The sequence below is a fragment of the Oncorhynchus kisutch genome, linkage group LG17, assembly GCF_002021735.2.
Source record: "Oncorhynchus kisutch isolate 150728-3 linkage group LG17, Okis_V2, whole genome shotgun sequence".
NCBI classification, from domain to species: domain Eukaryota; kingdom Metazoa; phylum Chordata; class Actinopteri; order Salmoniformes; family Salmonidae; genus Oncorhynchus; species Oncorhynchus kisutch.
The window spans coordinates 60,763,712-60,785,173 of NC_034190.2; the positions used below are offsets into that span (position 1 = coordinate 60,763,712).

The following is a 21,462-nucleotide window of genomic DNA, read 5'->3' on the forward strand; positions in this document are numbered from 1 at the left end:
CATATTTGCAATTATACTTGTACTGATAGAATATAATACAAAATAATAATAATAATATATATTTTTAAATCTTTCTTTAGCTGGGACAAATAAGTTTTTAGTAATATTATTATTTATTGTTTTAAATTGCCTTGGTGGATTTGAGGATAATAAAGACATAACGAAGGCCTAAAGGTGCAACCTGTTTATTATTCTGGAGTACTTCCTCTCCGAGTATTAATAAGGCCATTACTCCAGATTGGTGACGGGGAGCTTTGAGGTTTTAATTAGGTGCTGGCCACTGCATGAGTGCACAGGAGTGAAGAAAGGGGGCGGCCATGCCACTTGCCCCTGCTCCTGGCCCATATCAAGTAGCCCCTCTGAACGCTTTGCCTGCCTACTGCTGCCCGGGAGATGTATGGACGTCCATGTGCATCTGGACTTGATTTAAGCATTTGAGCGTTTGATCTCGGATGTTCCTCCCTGTCTGCTGGTACAAAAAAAGGGGAGTTGGTGCGAATTGGGTATTAGGGGGGGACTAAGGTAATTATGGTGTAGGGTGGCTTGTGTCTGATGACGGGGGACATGCTCAGGCAGGACTCAGCTGTCTCTCTCTCTCTCTCTCTCTCTCTCTCTCTCTCTCTCTCTCTCTCTCTCTCTCTCTCTCTCTCTCTCGCTCTCTCTCTCTCTCTCTCTCTAGCTGTTCTAAAGCCTGGTATAACACACACAGCTTCACATAACATCAATCACACACTCACTCAGAGCGGACCATAAAACTACACAAACATATACATTGCGATTAACTATCACATTTTTTTTCTTCTTCTTTTTACAATGCCCCAATAATTGTTCGTACATGTGTGTTTTGATTTGAAATTAAAATGAACTAATTGATATGAAAGTTACCTGTGGCAAAACTACAATATGGAAAATATTGAAATGTAATTGTGAACAAATTAAGTAGATAAATAGCCTAGTGAATATACGTCTTAAATCGTTCACAGTTTTGCATAACTCTGTTTTTTAAAATTGACTGAATTATGAACTTTTGTTGTGCTTGAAAATACAGAATTTCATTGTCATTTACAAACAGTCAGTCATCACAATGACATATTCCGATATATGTCAGTGATAAGAAAAGCACACCTTTATGTGTTGTATTCAGCAAGATGTAAATAATATATTGGGAATTCTAATGTTTTGCCTCGGTTGACATGGCGATACTAATCACCTCATTGCTAAAATGCACTCTTGCCTGACAGGGCTCCACAGAATAACCAGAGTCCCCCAGAAGAAATCGGCATAAAAGGGGTTAAAGACAATGGCTTGCATTCCACCCCCCCTCCCCTCCAAACGTCGCCCTGCTAAATTTATTTCAAAACTCTGTTAATCTGTGGTACACAACATTCTCATTAGCATAACCCAGCCCCCTCATAAAAATTCCAGCTAGTTTAATTAAAAAATGTAAATTTACTGTCATCCGAGGAGCCGGAGAATCAGAACAGCAACAGCATTTTTTATTGCTTAAGACATCAAATTGATTCGGGTTATGGCTAAATTGTGATAAAAGGTTATGGAAGGCTGCAAGACCTCGGGTCTTGTTTTCCCCCATCATTTCACCCTTTTTTTTGTAGAGGGCCGTAAAAGGTGGAGAAAGACCCACCAAGGGTTAATCAGACAACTCACTGAGGGAGAAGGCAATCGCTATTATGACTCATAAACAAGTAAAAAAAAAAAAAACATTTTCTGAGCTGAGTGAAAAGTTTGAAATTAGGGTGTGTCTGGGTGGATCGAGGGTTATACTTGTTTACTGGTAATTTCAAAACTATAATTCAGGACAACCAAGGTAACATCGAGATAATAGCCAAGCCCTTAGGTCTGTTTGTGCGAGTTTGTCGGCAAAATGGTCTACAAGTTGATTGTCACTGAACGCCACAGTTCATAACAATTGTATTATCAAGTATTAGCATCCTTTGCTTCTACCTCAAACACATTATTTTAATGTTGAATGAAACTGTGTAGGGCCCTCCAACATATAAGGACAGGTGCAGTAGAGAGAGAGAGAGAGAGAGAGAGAGAGAGAGAGAGAGAGAGAGAGAGAGAGAGAGAAAATGAATTCTTATTCGAAGGTAAGGTATCAAATATGATACAGGAAAAGGACATTGCTTAGTTATAGCAAAACCCATTGTACACTATATCAAAAAGTACTTTAAATAAACGGTAGTAAAAATGCATAATTCAGTTAAGTTTATATGAATATGAAAGTGAAAAAATATATCAAACAATTTCATCAACCAAATTTTCTCAGCATTGTTCTGTAATTTTTAGCCATACAAAAAGCTGCTTTCAAAATGATGAACAATCTTTCACCAAAATAGTGATTTCAGGAACTTATAAACAGGAATTTACTATGTTTATTGCTATCTTCAGTGTTTGTTTAAATTAATTGCGTGAAACAGAAATAAGTTAGATTACAGTCAGTGTGAGTCCAGAATGACTCACAGAAAAGTAACACAGTCATATGTATCAATGGTGAAAATAATTACATTACGCATAGGAAAAACACTCACACACACACACTCAGATACAGAGAGGAGAACAAAAACACACATGCGCAACAAACAAACACACAAACATACAGTACACAGCTATACGACGAGCCAAATTCGTGGATATTGAAGAATATGGCGAGGCTTCATTCAATCTGTTAACTGACTTTAAAAGTATCCCAGATTAGAATAGAAAAGTCTAAGTAAGAAATGTAATCAATTGGAATTTTTTAAACAGGTTAGTCCAAAAAAAGCATGGGGGAGAATGACACCATGAAATGTTTCAGCACAAGCTGTGGTCTAGAAAACTCTAGATCAGATATTTCACGCCATATGAATATTGAACATTCCTACAATATTTAAGACATACACATAATTTGATAAATCATTGTATATATGGTACTGTGTATGTGTATATATTCTGTGTTGTCTCCTGTTTTAGTTATGTATGCCTAAACTCAATTCAAAATGAATGGAGCAACCAAAAAAAGGGATAGTAGTTGTTGCTGTGCTCCCTTTACATGTGTGACAACATAAGGAACACAACAGTTTGTTTGCTTTGTCCCCTTGGCAACAAGCCCTTAGGCCATTCAATACACCCTAATGCCATTTCACATACCTACGAGGGTGAACCCAGTCTGTATTTCTACAGTATGGAGCGTATTCATCTACTCAAAATCCTAAAACCAAATAAAGGAACCAAACATTAGAAAAGATCAAATGAAGTGAAAATGCCTTGCAGTGTGTATGCTGGTTCACTTCAGAGCACAGATATACACTGTGACTCTTACAGGAGAAAATGAAACTGGCTCAGCTAACTTTTTTCCCCCACTTGAATGTGCTACACAGTGTTATGAGTACACTAATGTGTGCTCGTGAACTCAGAGATCATATTTTGATATTGCAACCACCATTGGGCACTGTCAAAGATCTATAAATAAGGGTGTACACTCGGGAGTATATCTACACAGCATGTGTAGTTTAATATTGGACAACTTCCCCCCTCTCGGTATATTTAGTCACTGATAAAGGCACACCTTTAACTGTCAACTAATAAAACATCTGACCAAGATAGTAGAGAAGAAGAAGAAGAGTACTCACCATATTCAGGGAAGTCGAAGTTAAATCCTCTCAGACATGTAACTTTCATAATATTACTAAACTCTGTTAGAAAATCATTAGAATGGTTGGTTGGTGAAGGGGGAAGCAGAGCGGAAAAGTAACTAGATAAAAAGGCTTCCTTCAATCATGCACTAAACTCCTTGACATGTAATCTGTCAATAGTTTGTTGCTGAGATAATGCCGGCTGCCACGAGTGAATTTGATTGGCAGCTGGGGTCTGGCCCCTCCTCTCTGTAGTTTGATGGGGGGGTGGGTGAAAGAATATAGAGCCTTCCCCTTGCTTGCTTGCTTGCTCCCTCTCGTGCGCTCGCTCTCTCCCTCTGGTTCGCTCCCATACACACACACACCAAGCTGTTGGTGATGTTGTCTGAATAGGCTAGGAAATTACGGCAGAGCAGGAACCGGAGCAGTTTTTTTCCTCCCCTCAGTGGGCTGGCCCTTTCCATCTTTGTGGTCTACTAGCCTTTCAACTCTCTTGGGGTGGAGCCTTGCCTGGCTCTATTCAAATGAGGAAGGCAGCAACATTAAAAAGAGGTTTAGGGGGAATAGTGGTTCATATAGAATATTACACACTTTTAGGATATTACTCAGAAACTTGACTTTTTATGGTTTTCATAGGTAGACTAAGATTATTATTTTTTTCAAAATTTTATCAGGTAATTTTATTGATATTATTCAGGTTGTAGTACTATAATAAACCAATGTTTTGCATGATACCTATATATTTTATGGTATAACAATTAAAAAGTGGAATTTGTGGAAAAATAAAATGTGCATTATGAGAGATTATGGAGATTATGAACACAACATTTCTTGAAGACTGTTAGAAATATATCACATTGACTGAAGTCCCTTACAGGAAGAAAACAAGAGTACTGACCAGATTCACATATGTTATGAAACTTTAGCCAGCACTGTTGGTTTAGAAATGTACAGGTATATTAAATATTTCTCCCAAATACCCCAACAAACAAACATGCCTCTTTTTCAGCAGTCTTTCTTTAATTCATTCTCTTTCTCTCTCTCTTTCCTCGCACTCTTTTATTTTATTTTTTTCTCTCTCTCTCTCTCTCTCTCTCACCTTTCTCACTCTCTCTACCTCTTTCATACCCTACATCTGATAAGGTATCAGTTTTCATTGTAATTTCAGGTGAAATTATAAACGACAGCCGTTACCAGGTGACAATCAATACTTTATAAGACAAACCCCTAGCTTATTTGCCTGGCAGTTTCTTCCGCAGTGGCATGCAAAGTTTGCCTCTGGACATTCTGAACATAATGTTCAATATTACCAGTGTATTATAGAAAATATTCACATGTCATACACATAGTATAAGATCATTCAAACGTACTAGAAATTAACCAAGACAACATTGAGACATTAGTGTGCTTTCTAACACAAACAACTTCAATGACGAATAAGTAACAACAATTTTTATAACAAAGAAAGCGTTTGAAAGAATAACACTAGCATTTCATGTTTTTGAAAAAGGGGAAATATACTTGTGTATGGTTATAAAAAAAACATAATTCTATGATATGAGTCAAGGCTTCAGTTCCTGATTGCTGGCAGCAAAGTCCAAAGAGTGTACATAAAACAGGTTTTGGTTGATTCTGTAATTACGATGAGTCATCCTAGTAAATAATGGAAAAATGTCTCCTCCTTAATACAGCACTTAAAGGGGAAAATGGCCTTACAAGGAATGGAATCAAAGGCCTACACCCTGATCCTGCCATTAAAATACATTCACTACCTTAGGTAAACACTAAATCCACAGCCATTTTAGAGTAGACATTAGATAAAGATTCTTTGACTAATATTGTTTTAGGTGAAGTTGAACTGCAACCACAAGCAACATGTTTTCAGGTTTCTAATGGTCTTCAGTGACATTTTCTCTCAGAACGGCCTAATGGTACAGGAAAAAGATTATAGCTTATGAATGTATAGTATACCAATTGATTTGTTTTGAGGATTAACTAGAGTTGGTGAGATGTGATCTTCATGTGGAGCATTAGCAAAGCAAACTTTGGTCTAAAGTTTAGCAATACTGCTTAATTCATGTGTTTATACTTGCTCACGGACAGTTTTAAGTGATATGCTTTGTGTACAAGTAGAGGCTATATATGTACAGTGGGGCAAAAAAGTATTTAGTCAGCTACCAATTGTGCAAGTTCTCCCACTTAAAAAGATGAGAGGCCTGTAATTTTCATCATAGGTACACTTCAACTATGACAGACAAAATGAGAAAAAAAAATGCCAGAAAATCACATTGTAGGATTTTTTATGAATTTATTTGCAAATTATGGTGGAAAATAAGTAAAACAAGCAAGATTTCTGGCTCTCACAGACCTGTAACTTCTTCTTTAAGAGGCTCCTCTGTCCTCCACTCGTTACCTGTATTAATGGCACCTGTTTGAACTTGTTATCAGTATAAAAGACATTTGTCCACAACCTCAAACAGTCACACTCCAAACTCCACTATGGCCAAGACCAAAGAGCTGTCAAAGGACACCAGAAACAAAATTGTAGACCTGCACCAGGCTGGGAAGACTGAATCTGCAATAGGTAAGCAGCCTGGTTTGAAGAAATCAACTGTGGGAGCAATTATTAGGAAATGGAAGACATACACTGATAATCTTCCTCGATCTGGGGCTCCACGCAAGATCTCACCCCGTGGGGTCAAAATGATCACAAGAACGGTGAGCAAAAATCTCAGAACCACACGGGGGGACCTAGTGAATGACCTGCAGAGAGCTGGGACCAAAGTAACAAAGCCTACCATCAGTAACACACTACGCCGCCAGGGACTCAAATCCTGCAGTGCCAGACATGTCCCCCTGCTTAAGCCAGTACATGTCCAGGCCCGTCTGAAGTTTGCTAGAGAGCATTTGGATGATCCAGAAGAAGATTGGGAGAATGTCATATGGTCAGATGAAACCAAAATAGAACCTTTGGGTAAAAACTCAACTGGTTGTGTTTGGAGGACAAAGAATGCTGAGTTGCATCCAAAGAACACCATACCTACTGTGAAGCATGGGGGTGGAAACATCATGCTTTGGGGCTGTTTTTCTGCAAAGGGACCAGGACGACTGATCCGTGTAAAGGAAAGAATGAATGGGGCCATGTATCATGAGATTTTGAGTGAAAACCTCCTTCCATCAGCAAGGGCATTGAAGATGAAACGTGGCTGGGTCTTTCAGCATGACAATAATCCCAAACACACCGCCCGGGCAACGAAGGAGTGGCTTCGTAAGAAGCATTTCAAGGTCCTGGAGTGGCCTAGCCAGTCTCCAGACCTCAACCCCATAGAAAATCTTTGGAGGGAGTTGAAAGTCTGTGTTGCCCAGCAACAGCCCCAAAACATCACTGCTCTAGAGGAGATCTGCATGGAGGAATGGGCCAAAATACCAGCAAGTGTGTGAAAACCTTGTGAAGACTTACAGAAAACGTTTGACCTCTGTCATTGGGGCGGCAGGGTAGTAGCCTAGTGGTTAGAGCGTTGGACTAGTAACTGGAAGGTTGCAAGTTCAAATCCCCGAGCTGACAAGGTACAAATCTGTCGTTCTGCCCCTGAACAGGCAGTTAACCCACTGTTCCTAGGCCGTCATTGAAAATAAGAATTTGTTCTTAACTCACTTGCCTAGTTAAATAAAGGTAAAATATAAAATAAAATAATTGCCAACAAAGGGTATATAACAAAGTATTGAGATAACCTTTTATTATTGACCAAATACTTATTTTCCACCATAATTTGCCAATAAATTCATGAAAAATCTGTGAAAAATGTGATTATTATGTCTGTCATAGTTGAAGTATGATGAAAATTACATGCCTAAGTGGGAGAACTTGCACAATTGGTGGCTGACTAAATACTTTTTTGACCCACTGTATAACACTGTTTAAACAATGTAGAGAGGGTAAGTAGAATAACTTTCTATGAAGAACCTGTGTGATGCATTTTGAATGCATCATAAGCATGAATATAGTTACATAGTACTATAATAATGAGCCATGAGCTGTTAAGAATGCCAATAGCAAGCATGACCTGTTACAGCAACTCATTATCATAGATTGCGAAATAAACACAATTTTTTATTTTTTTATGTTGTAATGTACAGTACATGATTTTGTATACAGTGCATTTCAATCACGTTAATTAGGAACTTTGCAACTACTTACTACATTCTAACTACTTAGCTAGCATGTTAGCTAACCCTAACCTTAACTCTTTAACTACTTAACTTCTTGATGCTACCAATCCCTGTAGCGTGATAATTTTCGTCTGGAACCGCTGAATAGCATAGCGCAACAGTCAAATAATATTACTATAAAATATTAATATTCATGAAATCACAAGTGCAATATTTTGAAACACAGCTTAGCCTTTTAATCACCCTGTTGTCTCAGATTTTGAAATTATGCTTTACAGCGAAAGCAATCCAAGCATTTGTGTAAGTTTATCGATAGCCTAGCATAGCATTATGTACACTTAGCATCAGGAAGCTTTGTCACGAAAATCAGAAAAGCAATCAAATTAACCATTTACCTTTGATGATCTTCAGATGTTTTCACTCGCGAGACTCCCAGTTACACAGCAAATGTTCGTTTTGTTCCATAAAGATGATTTTTATACACAAATTACCGACGTTTGTTTGTCGCGTTATGTTCAGAGATCCACAGGAAAGAGCGGTCACGACAACGCAGACGGAAATTCCAAATAGTCTTCATAATGTCATAATTATATGCATATTCTAGCATCTGGTCCTGGGAAATAGGCCGTTTACTTTGGGAACGTTATTTTTCCAAACATAAAAATAGTGTCCCCTAGCTTCAAGATGTTAACTAGCACGTTAACTAACCCTAACCCTAATCTCTAACCCTAACCCCTTAGCCACGTTAGCCACAACAAATTGGAATTTGTAAGAATATTGTGTAATGTACAAAAATGCATTATGAAGAAACTTGTGACACAAAGTAATTTTCACAATAAGCTGTGATAACTACAATGAACAAAAACGTTTCTGGATATTGTCAGGAACTGTCGTACATGTCGATCCAGAGCATCCCAAACATGCTCAATGGGGTGACATGTAGGGTGAGTATTCAGGCCATGGAAGAACTAGGATATTTTCAATTTGCAGGAATTGTGTACAGATCCTTGTAAAATGGGGCAATGCATTATCATGCTGAAACATGAGGTGATGGCGGCGAATGAATGGCCTGACAATGGGCCTCAGGATCTCATCACAGTATTTCTGTGTATTCAAATTGCCATCGATAAAATTAAATTGCGTTCATTGTCTGAAGCTTATGCCTGCCCCTACCATAACCCCACCACCACCATGGGGCACTCTGTTCACAACGTTGACATCAACAAACCGCTCGCCCACACGACACCATGTCATCTGCCCGATACAGTTGAAACCGGGTTTCATTCGTGAAGAGCAAACTTCTCCAGCATGCCAGCGGTCATCGAAGGTGAGCATTTGCCCACTGAAGTCAGTAACGACGCCAAACTGCAGTCAGGTCAACGAGGACGACGAGCACGCAGATGAGCTTCCCTGAGATGGTTTCTGACAGTTTGGGCAAAAATTATTAGGTTGTGCAAACCCACAGTTTCATCAGCTGTCCGGATGACTGGTCTCAGACGATCCCATAGGTTAAGACACCAAATGTGGAGGTCCTGGGCTGGCATGGTTACACGTGGTCTGTGATTGTGAGGCCGGTTGGATGTACTGCCAAATTGTTGTAGTTGAGAAATGAACATTCAATTATCTTGCAACAACTCTGGTGGACATTCCTGCAGTCAGCATGCCAATTGCAAGATACCTCAAACCTTGAGACATCTGTGGCATTGTGTTGTGTGATAAAACTGCACATTTTAGAGTGACCATTTCCCCAGAACAAGGTACAACTGTGTAATGATCATGCTGTTTAATCAGCTTCTTGATAAGCCACACCTGTCAGGTGGATGGATTATCTTGGCAAAGGAGAAAGGCTCACTAACAGGGATATGTGCACAAAATTTGAGGGAAATAAGCATTTTGGACATGGAAAATTGACATTTTTTGGGATCTTTTATTTCAGCTCATGAAACATGGGACCAACACTTTACGTTTTGCATTTATATTTTTGTTCAGTATAGTTGGTTACAGAGTGTAGGCACTTTCTATGAACTAGTGATGTTTAGTTTGTGAAGGATTCGTTCTTTTTGAACGACTCTTTTCACTGACTCGAGAGAGTCAGTTTTCTGAGTGACTCGTATATTTTTGTATTTGTGTATTTCGTTTGACCAGCTGGCCACAATGAGTTCTACACAGCAGGATTAATACATGCTCGACCGGAGACGTGCTCCAACCAACAACTGTTTGTCATATACAGTATGCGTGCAGGCAAATTAGATCACGCTGCAGGCAGCATAGAGAAGAAAAATACATGTTTAGAGCTGTTAATTGATCGGATGGTGCAAGAATGAATACAATCAATTGATAACTGAATGTTATGATGGACACAGCTTTTGTAAAAGCAAAACATACACAGCCTCTGCTCAACAGTCTCAGTCACAAATGACAGCTTCAATAAGCTCCTTATGGTGAACGACATATGAATGAGAGGCTTGTAGAATCATGAATATTTTGAGTTTTCAGTTCATTGTGCTCTCTTGTATTACTGACTCAAATTAACGAAATCAGTGGGAAGTTGAGTTATTTTGACTGAACAAGTTGAAAAGATCAGTCAGTAGAAAGAGCCAAACTTCTCATCACTACTATGAACAACCTGTGTGTGGTGCATTATCATTATAACTGTGTTATAAGCATTTCTAAATGTACTTAGGGTGGACTATAATAAGGAGCGATTAGTGGTCATGAATGGCAAGTTTGATAATACACATTTATACATGTATAAATCTCCTGTGTGTCTATTTCATTCTGAATGGATTTATAGCCATTATGTAAAGGATATAAATAACCTTGAGCAGCTATGAATGCTTATAACAAGTCGTATAATGCACTATGGGAAATTATAGGTACATGTACAACTTGTTCAATCTGTAGTTAAGGCAGGCCTAAGGCCCAAATTCCCCACTCATAACAATAACAGTAAAGTAAACTACAGTACCAATGATTTATGCAATTTGAAGAAGTCCCACATTGAACTTAGACCCGTGCAACAAAAATGAATTGTCCAGTACAGTGCATTGCCTCACACATTGCCTCAAAATTCGAAAATATCCTGACATCATCATCTGTTTACAGAACACGGGTGGTTATAATGCTGATTGATATTCGAGCATAAATCTGTCTTGACTTTTTTATTTTACCTTTATTTAACTAGGCAAGACAGTTAAGAACAAATTCTTATTTACAATGACGGCCTACCCCGGTTTCCCCTAACCCGGACGACGCTGTGCCAATTGTGCGCCGCCCTATAGGACTCCCGAACACGGGCCGGTTGTGATACAGCCCGGGATCGAACCAGCACTGAGATGGAGTGCCTTAGACTGCTGTGCCGGTCGGGAGCCCCCCGAGTGGTACAGCACATACAAATAACACAACAAGCATTAACTGGAAATGGGATTGAAACAACACATTTGACCTTGTACTGTGAAGTGGATCAGTTCTGTAATTTAAAACAATGTAAAACCCTGCAAGAGGAAGGATGGGCATTGCAGGCACTCGGGACTCTAGCTGCCATATTTGGGCGCGATACCATTATTTTTCAATAAGAACTGAGGGGGCCATTCGTTTGATGTGGTCTCCGAGTATTGTATGGGGCATGCTGGAGAGTGTTGAGGATGAGGTGTGGTGGTAGGGAGGGGTGTGTGGGGGTGTGACATGGCAGGGGAACATCAGTCAAAGGGCCGCTGCGCCAGACGTTTGGTCGCCCCTGACTGCGCACTCCAGGAGGGGCTGGTCTGGTGCAGGGCCACTCGCAGGCCTCCATTCCACTAGGACAAAAGCCAGGGCCCAGTTGAAAGATGTGAATTCAGGGGCTTTTGTGCCCAAAGCTCAGGGACATGCCGAGTGAGAAATCTGACCTTTGCCGAGAGTTAGATTGTGTTTTTGAACCCCTCTTGCTGTCTCTGGCAGTTCAGGGCAAAGAGTGAGTGAGCTAATGTGAGGAGGGGGAGAGTGTGTGTGTGTGTGTGTGTGTGTGTGTGTGTGTGTGTGTGTGTGTGTGTGTGTGTGTGTGTGTGTGTGTGTGTGTGTGTGTGTGTGTGTGTGTGTGTGTGTGTGTGTCCGTTTGCGTGTGTGGGGTGGGGTGGGGGGGGGGTAGACTGTGCTAAGAGGTTGGCTAGTGGAGGATACATGACCAAGGGTATGGGCGGAATGTGTTGGTCACAGAGGGGATGGTGTCCTTAAAGTTTGTCTTACTCTGGGAAAAAAGTTAAGAGTTTGTGTTTTTTAACAGATAATCAAGGATAGTTTATTCTGACACTTACTGTCACGAGTTTGTAAAATTGGCAGGAAATTGAATGTGCCAAAGCTCAATTCAGGCTTCAAGCGGGCTTTGACAAAAGCATTTGCCCTTGTGTTGTTCTAGGGAGTCTGTGATGTTGGATATTATTCCCTCTCACGTCTGTTTATATAGCGTTATATATTTATTTTTGCGCAGAGAAGGTGCTGAATATTAAACTTTGGCATACCTAGCATACTGGTGACGGCTATGCACCAAAGTCTTAATGATCAACATCTTGATGATGTGTGTCACTAATTTATGTGGATTTGGCCTTCATAATTATGATTGAGTATTGATATTCATTTGATATGGTAAATCCTTGTCTGGATATATTAAAATGTCCCCTTTCACAAGCTGGTATGAGGTACTGTATGTTTGTCAGCATAAGATATTTTGTCTTGTATAATACAGTGCTAAATGATATTACTGAGAGCAGAGATTATGTGGATAAAATGTGTTTTACTGTCAATACATTTTTCAAAACAGTGCTTTCATCCCCTGCCTTTAATCATCATATCTTCCGCAGTTCTCTCCCGGATGCAGACATCCATAATGCAATCTTCCTAATTTTGATCCCTCGCAATCTGGTTTTTAAAAGGGAAGGGAAAAAAAGGGAAGGAAAAAAAGGGACATATTTCTGAAGGCTCGGTCCATAATCATTTTAGACAGATAGCCTTTCCCATCGCAGATGAGCAAATATTTGTAAACCAGCTATCTAATGGAAAATTAGAGCGAAATTCATGACGGAGAAATCCGATTATCCGTAATTCTATTATGCCATTTTAGCCCACACAGCATATTTTTGTAGAGTTTTTTCCATAAATACCTATGCCAGGGGTCCCGCTAATCAAATAAAATAGAAATTCATCTTCCCATTAAATTCAATTAGCCGCAATTTCTAAAGCCTAACAAAGATTTTAATTACTAAATTATAAAATTCTCCCAAGCCAAATTGGGGAGAGAAAAAGTGCATCCCTCGCATTCAAAAAACAAACCCACAGAAGGAAATTGCTGATCAAAAAAAGATATCCAGGGGAAAATAAAATTAGGGGAAGAGCGCTGGGGCCCTTGTTCAGCGAGTCTGGGGTGGAGAGTGACGTGTGCCAAACTCGAAGCTCCTGGGCCGAAGGAAATGAACTTAGTCGAGGTGCTCTCTGTCTCTAAATGTCTGCCCTCTGAGTTATTACACCGTCATTTACTAATTGACACCTTAATTTCATTTATGGGGCTCCTGCACTCATAAGGCAACATCTGGGTGGGCCAGTGGTCTTAAAGCAGAAGCAGGGTGCCTGCAGCCACATCAGTGATACAGGTAGACCTTAGGCCTGTAAGATCCTTTCTCTCTCACCGGTAGCAGATGCCGATTATGGATTTGATAATGGACAGGGCTTAAGGAACACTGTCCTCATATGTTTAAATCCCCTGATTCATCGCGATGGGAATAACGCTTCATGTGCGGCCACGCAAGAAGACCTTTCACTGGCCATAGAGCTGACCCCCTTGAAGCTCAAGTAGCTTATTTTTGTCGGGAAAACTTCCTTTCAAAGGCATTCAGTGACCAATGGAAATGTTCAGTATGCAGAGAGTAGTCTACATCCAGAGATGAAAGAGACCATGCAAGTAGGTTGTGTTTAAGTAAATTAAAACTTTTTGTCAAATATGCATTGAATAGGACAAACTAGGAATTACGGCAGAGCAAATTCATGATGATAATAAGGACAGCACCAGCTATGGTCTCAGGTCACCACTAGGCCCATTTCCCAGCCACCCCTTTCTCCTTCACCAATGGGCGGCTAAAACAACAGCTCAGCATGCCCTGCAAACACTACAAAGCTCTGTCTGAAAAGACACCTGCTGCTGTTATTCACTTTAAGGCTCTTTAACGGCTGACTTTGTTTGTTTAAAAGGCCCAAAAGAGAAAGACAACCTTCAGACTGGATTGGGCGGTGATGTATTGGATAAATACGACTTCTAATTGTTTAGAAACAAACGTCTAGTTTCAGAGAAGTATAGAGGGGTTCGCTCCTTTTGAAGAGGTCTGTCTGGCGTTGCTCGCAGACAGCCAAACGCTCGAAGTGGATCTGTAAATATGACCAAACTGAAACTTTAATCTGCTTTTTCCATACTCAAGCTGGCCGGGTATTAGAGATAATCTTTTATGTGTGTCATATGGTGGAAGATATGGATGGAGCTCATTTTTTTGAGACAAATCTGATATTTGTCAACCGGTTGAAAAAAACCTGGGGATTTTCCTCCTAATCCTCCCTCGATGTGAAGGCGCGTTAACAGCGAAATGCAGATGGTGTTCTGTGCCCAGCACAGAGAGCAGTGCATACGGGAAGGCGCAGGCTAGCCTCACCAGGGCTCAACGCAAACCTGCGGATAGCTAACGCCCCAAACATAATTAACGAGCCATTTGTGCAAGCGCTAGCCGGTCCGGGTGTTTTCTCTAGTAACAACTTTTCAGAATACACTTCTTTGTTGTTGCTCCTCTTTGTTTTTTCGCCTTTCCAACACAACATCCTTAGTTCTGGGCTGTGCTCATCAAATATTCAGTTTCAAGTCTTCAATTCGAATAAGGTAAAGAAAACAAATTATAAATAAAATGGTGGCATAAATCTTTTAGGATCCTAATTCTAACCTCCCCTTGGAGTGTTTTTGTCTTGATTTTGTCACATGAAGCACTTTTGCTTTCCGTTCCCACTGTTAGGCGTGGTTCAGTTGACACTGGTAGAAAAGCCCTTTCTTCAGTTGCTTTCTTGTTTTGGCACACTGTGCTTTTGTGGTGTGTCAATCCTTTTAAACACAATTATAATTTGGGTAACTCTTGGTTTTCTTTACGAGAGACGTAAAAACAACTTTAGTTTATGGTTTTTTTTGGGCCCACGGGGTTGAATATCAACCCAGGGGCAAGTCGCCTCTAATACACTGCTCACTATGGAGCTAAAACCGATCATTAGACACATTTCTTCTCAAAGACGTCATGACAAATGGAGCAAAGCTGCTAATCGAATATTTCAGAACATATCTGCTCTGGGCACTTTAGCACCAGAATGCAAGATGGCAGAATGCTATGAATACATTCCTCATCTGCTGTGGAGGTCTTGACTACATTCAACATTCTATTGATAGTTATCTCAAGTTTTCACATACACTAGGTCATGTACTTTATACACTGTATATGACTGAGTCCTAGCTTCCCCGTCCTAGCTTCAACAAGCCATCCGTTTCTAAGAAGGTACCAAACACATGACAAGAACAGGAAAGACCAGTATTCTAAATGAAAAGGAGGCCTCTGCGAGTCTGTAAAATGGCACTGTTAACATGGCAGCTCAGCTTTTTAAGAGGTAATATACTTCCTACCCGCAGGCGAGCGTCCTTCTAAACCAACTATTAAATATGTAATGCGACTGAAGCAGACACTGAGGGACAGACCGTAACGTGACTGAAGCAGACAGTGAGGGACAGACCAGATTAATGTCAGGGCTTACAGACAGACAGAGACTATTACCTCTCAGCATAGAGGTATAGGGGACTAACACAGCTCCATAAAACATAGACGTACACTGTAGTATACAGTAAGATACTCACAGTTCTTTACCTTAACCTGCATTTAATAAGACTTATTTGACTTAATTCCACTCACTTTGACCTGACCTTCTCTATTCCTATTTTTAAATGGTTTTCATGGTAGGATTTGGAGTTGTATTATTGGGAATACTCTCGGTGTAAAATTACATTCTATCAGAATTGGGGCAGTTAACATGTGCTCCTAACTCAAGATAAACCAGGGTCATTGACCATTTATTCAATCAACAGACAAGGATTGTATCATCCTGGAGCCTGTGTCTCTTATCTGGTCAACTGCAGCTCTTTAACTTCCTCGTTGCCTGCGTCCCAAATGGCACCCTATTCCCTAAGTAGTGCACTGTATAGAGAATAGGGTACACTTTGGGACATAACTGTGGCCTTCACAAAAGAGAATATAAAACCCAAAATGTTCTAATAAAGCTTCAATAAAGGCTAAAATATGTTATAGCGTTGACCCACAGCACAAGCGGGGATTCTGCACACTGCTTATTTGGAACACTCTTACTTGTATTAGAGTGAAAGTGATATGTTATCCTCTAAAGGCGGTGCTGTTTCGCCGTGCTTATTTACTTTCATGGAATTCCTTATGTTTTCGACTAATTGATATTGACATTAAGAATGGGTCAAAATGGAAGAGTAAAAGGCAAAGAGCCCTATTAGGTCTTATCTATTGTGTGGGCATTTGTTTTGCGCAAGGCAGGCTTGACATCTATTGATTAGCTCATCCCGATAAAAAAGTTGACATTATAAGCACTATGAAATTCAGCATTTTTTTTAACCTTCAGAGATGCTTTACATTCGTCTGTGAAATAAATAAATAAATCCACGACCAGGTGGGGGGGTAAAAATCACTAAAGCTCTTTTGGTGTAATTGGCTGAATAGCAAGGGCAGCAGAAAATGTCCAGGCAGGCGACAGTGTGAAGGGGACTCGGTCACAGCGCAAAACTAACCCCTCAGCAGCGACGAGGGAGCTAGACGAACGAGGGGGCAAGCAAGCATACAGCAAGGGCCTGGCACATCTTAACTAGTGCAAGCTGCTCACTCGCCCTCTCTCTCACTCACTCGCTCGCTTCGGGGTAAGCTCCAGATCGGGGGTCCATTTCTAGACAAGTTAAGTAAATAACACGAGCCAGGCTGCAGACGACAGCAACAAGGAAAGATAAATCCCCCAAAGTCACAGCGGTGGCACTCCACTAAATCCAATCAAACTGAGGAGAGGGAGAGGGGGGAGGAGAGAGACAGAGGGAAGGAGGGAGAGAGAGAGATATCCTCTTTACTGCCTGTGTGTGTCCAACAGCATTGGTAGAATAACACCTCATTCAGTCTTTAGCCCTCCTCAAAGGACAGGCAGGGATAACACTTATAACCCTGTGGCTTTATCTCTCCTGCAGATTTTCCATAAAATGCCGAGCCAGGGAGCCGGGGCCATGTGACTGCCATGTAGGTCAGGGCAGATGGGGGGTAGAGAGGGAGGGAAGGAGGGAGGGAGATGGAGAGAGACTGAGAGAGAGGGGGAGGACGGGAGTTTTTCGATGGAACTGTTGAAAATAGCAGGCCGTAACCAGATTAGATCAATAAGGATTGTTTCTATATCTGTCTGTGAATAGGACAGAGAGAGAGAGAGAGAGAGAGAGAGAGACACTGAGAGACACGGAGAGAGAGAGAGAAAGAGAGAGAGAGAAAGAGAGAGAGACAGAGAGAGAGACAGAGAGCTAATGTCAGAGGGAAAGAAGAAAATGAGAGAGGACGAGAGTGACAACCAAAGTGTCAGTTTCAGGCCTTAAAACAGGGGTGTCAAACTCATTCCACGGAGAGCTTAGTGTCTGCTAATTTTTGGTCCTAACTTTCAGTTAAGACCTAGAAAACCAGGTGAGGTTCCTTACTAACCAGTGACATAAATTCATCAATCAAGTACAAGGGAGGAGCGAAAACCTGCAGACATCGGCCGTCCGTGGAATGAGTTTGACACATGTGCCTTAACGCAACAAGTTTCAAGGTAGGGAAATGATTGGGAGGGACAATTTTCAAGCCAGCTCCATTTGCAAAGCGCTAGCTATATTTACCAAACATGTACTGGACATGCAGCATACATATTGCACTTGCGGGATCATCCCTTACATTGGTTTATCACCGGATAACTGGAGTCCTATAGGCTTTTGGTCCAAAGTAGTGCACTAAGTAGGGAGTAGAGTGCCAGTTGGGAAGTTTGAACTTGGTGTACACTGATAAGTGACAGCTGGCTAAGTCACAGGAGCCAAGAAACAGGACACCGATTGCCAGTCGCGTAAATAAATGTAAAAAATCCCAGCTCCCAGCTCTGCCGGCACCCAAATCTAGGGATGAAACTGAGACCCTGAGAGAGAGATGTCTTTAGCAGCAGTTCTAGGGTACAGTATGTAGCCACAGAACTCAGAATCCCCCTACTGAGGCATGTTTGACACGATGGCTACGTCCACGAAAGCCTATTCACTGTAGCTTCGTTTGACGCAATTTATCAGAGGATAACAGATATTAATGTCGAAAGTGCCTGTCGTCCTACCAAGGCTCTAGTAATGAAGTAGGATCCTCTAATGTACTCACTACGTAGACTTTCAAAACGAGATATTTTACTAAGCCCTGTCTGGCAACCCATCACACAGCCAAACAAACTGCATGCAGCTGGGTCCTGCAAGGCCCCTACATATGCACTAAATCGACAACTTTAGGTCTATGGTGATGATGGTCCTGGATGTGTTGTGTGGTTTGTTCATCTGACTGTGAATAATCTGGGAGGACACTGGCCACTTCTCCTTTGAGACAGGTAAACAGAGCTTGACCTTGTGTCAAGAGTTTTCATCCTCATTGTATCGACTACCTAGTATGCCTTGAGACTTCACTTGCTTACATTGAAGCATACATTGATCAAATGGTTGATCATCGTCCATGACATTCAGAGAATTACGAGGATATGTCACTATTCGGCAACTCAATGGGTGCTTTCATTTAACTAATGGGTGCATTCATTTTTAAGGCCTTTAGTTTCCATATGCCTAGGGCAAACCGTTTCCCCAGTGGAATATCAGCGAAGCTTGATGGAATACAAAAGATGGACAGGGTGAGGGCTTTGCGTCATTCACTGACCTTGACCTATCTTTTGACCCACTCAATCACAACATTCTGTTTTGATCAATAAGGGACAGGTGATGTGCTAGGCCTAAAAGGTGAAATGTCTATATTTGAAATCTTTTTTTTCTCTTCTTTTTTTCCCTTTTTTTACATAAGGACTCCTGAGCACCAGAGGACATGATATGTTTGAATAACTAACCAGACAACATCAAACCAAAACACTCCATCCCCGTTTAAAACAATTATTGATCAAAAAACAGCATCTGTCTGTACATAAAGGCCTCTTTCAATTGATTTTTTTTCTTACCCTGGCTGAAAAAAATATATAATAGAGTTGATATGAATTAAGGAGTGTTTTGCTTCAATTCATCTAAGCAGACTCAGACAATAGATGTTGTTGCTAGGGAAACATGATAACACAGATTCTATCTGTTGCTTAACAATCAATTACTTGAATGCCTTTATACTGGTGTTTACAGTGAAACACAAAAGAGACTGTTAAAAAAGCCAGGTGGCTTTAGTGTAGGACAGCGCCATATACAGACAGCCTCTTTTGTCAGGTTCGGAAATTCAACAACCCTGCAATCCAACAAGCATTGCAAATATGCACAGGGTTTTTGTTGAAAAGACCGTTTTTATTCCACCAATGAAGGCCCAAACAAAGCTGTGACTTTTATCCCTGCTCATCCAAACCTACTGCCTGGTGTTTGCTAGAACTCCTGCTTTTGTTGTTGTTGCTGTGGCTGTATTGAGCATGTTGTTGAAATCTGCTCAGTACACTACGTTTGGGATCTCAAACTTATTTCATGTGGTTGCGGTGTAGCTATTATTGTGCTGCAAAGAACTTGTGACCGATCAGGTGTCACTTAAAACTGGCACAGTTGGTCGTCATGTTTTTTTTTTTTTTTTTTTTTTTTACAAACGTCCACTGCCTCTAATAGTTAGGCATACTTAGGCTCAAGGTTGATCTGTGTAATTTCCGTGACACTTCCATTTAAGCTCAATGACATTACTGACATTAAGCTTCATAAGGCGGTCATAAGAACGGCATCATGATTATGCTTATGACCTATGACGTTAACACTTATGAAGCATGACATTATAAACATTGGATTTAGTTGTGCTTCTAACCATTGTATGCATCTTTACAAGAGTGTAAGTGCTGAAGGCGTGAGAAGTATATGGTCGAACCGTAATGACCTACACTTTTTGTCCTTATGACAGATTTGTGTAGGCTTTATGTCTGTAGGCTTTGAGTTAAGTGTTTAATTGGTGACACTTTATTTGAAGGGTACCAACATGAGGACTTCATAACACATTCATAACCCACGCATAACCCATTAATAAGAAGTGCATAATAATGTAATACCTGCTTATGTCAATGTCATGTATGTGTTATGTCACAGTAGTGCCTACTGCAATGATACATTTGTATTTTAGACATGCGTATTGCTTATGTGTTATGTATGGGTTATGAATGTGTGGATACTCTTCATGTAGAGTGTTCCCTTTCTGTTTCTGTCAGACATGCCCTAGAGAGAACCCAGACGTGAGGGTATTCAGTATGACACAAATTGACTGAAACATGCAATAGAACAACTATTGCTGGACCAACAGTGTTTGTGACATCATGCCGTAGGGTTACAGGACAATATTCAAGAAAGGTTACAAATATTTCTGACTCCTGCAAAGAGTCTTTTTAAAAGCAGGCAAATCCATGTACATGTCCTCCTCAACCAAAAAAGGCTAATCTAAAGTGGGTAAAGAGATTAAATGACGTGACCCAGCAATAGCAGAGTAAATCAAGGGCTATTCCTGTCTCTAAAGCCACTTCATCCTGAGGATGAAAATTCACAGAAGTGACTTCAGGTGAGGAGGATCTATAATTGACATATATTGTGGTGCAGTAAAGCAGGGTTTTGTCATAGGACTTAAGTGCTATATAGTTCCTCTTTTATGACAATTTGCCACTTTCAATAATCAGTAACACTTTATTTGAAGGGTACCTTTATAAGGGCTTCTTTAGACAAGTATGCGTTATTAATGTGTTATGAAGTCCTTATGCAGGTACCCATCAAATAAAGTGTTACCAAATAATCACAACTGGTTCTCAAATACAACGTAACAACTTAAACTTCACAATACATTTCAATAACAGGAGGTAAGCATTTTCACTTGTTCATATCGTTTACAAAATGACGATCTATTAATGCATTTTGTTTGTGACACGCCAATATTGAGGAAATGACATTCCAGCACCATAGATATCAGCATCTGTACCAAAAGCATCCTTTCTACAGTAATTGAAAAATAGAAGACACGACTAGACAAATCACGCATGGCTGATATTATTACGGCTGCAGCCTTGTTAGATAGGCTTATACAGGTACATTCTTTTCATCAAGATGAAAGGATTAAAAGGGACACTTTCACACCGTTTAGCTAACCATTTCCAAAGACAGTGAAGAGAGTGAAGGTTCAAAGTGGCAAACGTGTGCTTCAAAGATGAAACCCTCCCCACTTAAGACATTGTCAAAGTTTCCCAACGCCTGCCAGGCCTGTGCAGCTAGCCCTTTTGATTGAAAATAATATGATGCTCCATCTTTCAAAGATGTACGTTTCCCAAAGCATTGTTGATTGCCCTGTGTCCATTA

General features: G+C 40.5%; 1 protein-coding gene across 3 annotated transcripts in view; it reads right to left on the reverse strand.

Moving 5' to 3' along the window:
• The window catches only part of casz1 (castor zinc finger 1), a 246,598-nt gene that overhangs the window by 89,092 nt on the left and 136,044 nt on the right, over positions 1-21,462 (reverse strand). For 2 of the 3 annotated variants that reach the window (XM_031794215.1, XM_020506403.2), the window contains exon 1: positions 3,630-4,023. The exons of the other annotated variant lie outside the window; for it this stretch is intronic. In XM_031794215.1, the coding sequence (XP_031650075.1) occupies positions 3,630-3,678 (49 nt within the window). In that variant the 5' untranslated portion in view covers positions 3,679-4,023. Of the gene's footprint in view, positions 1-3,629; positions 4,024-21,462 lie in introns of those variants that run through there. 3 annotated transcript variants of the gene reach the window in all.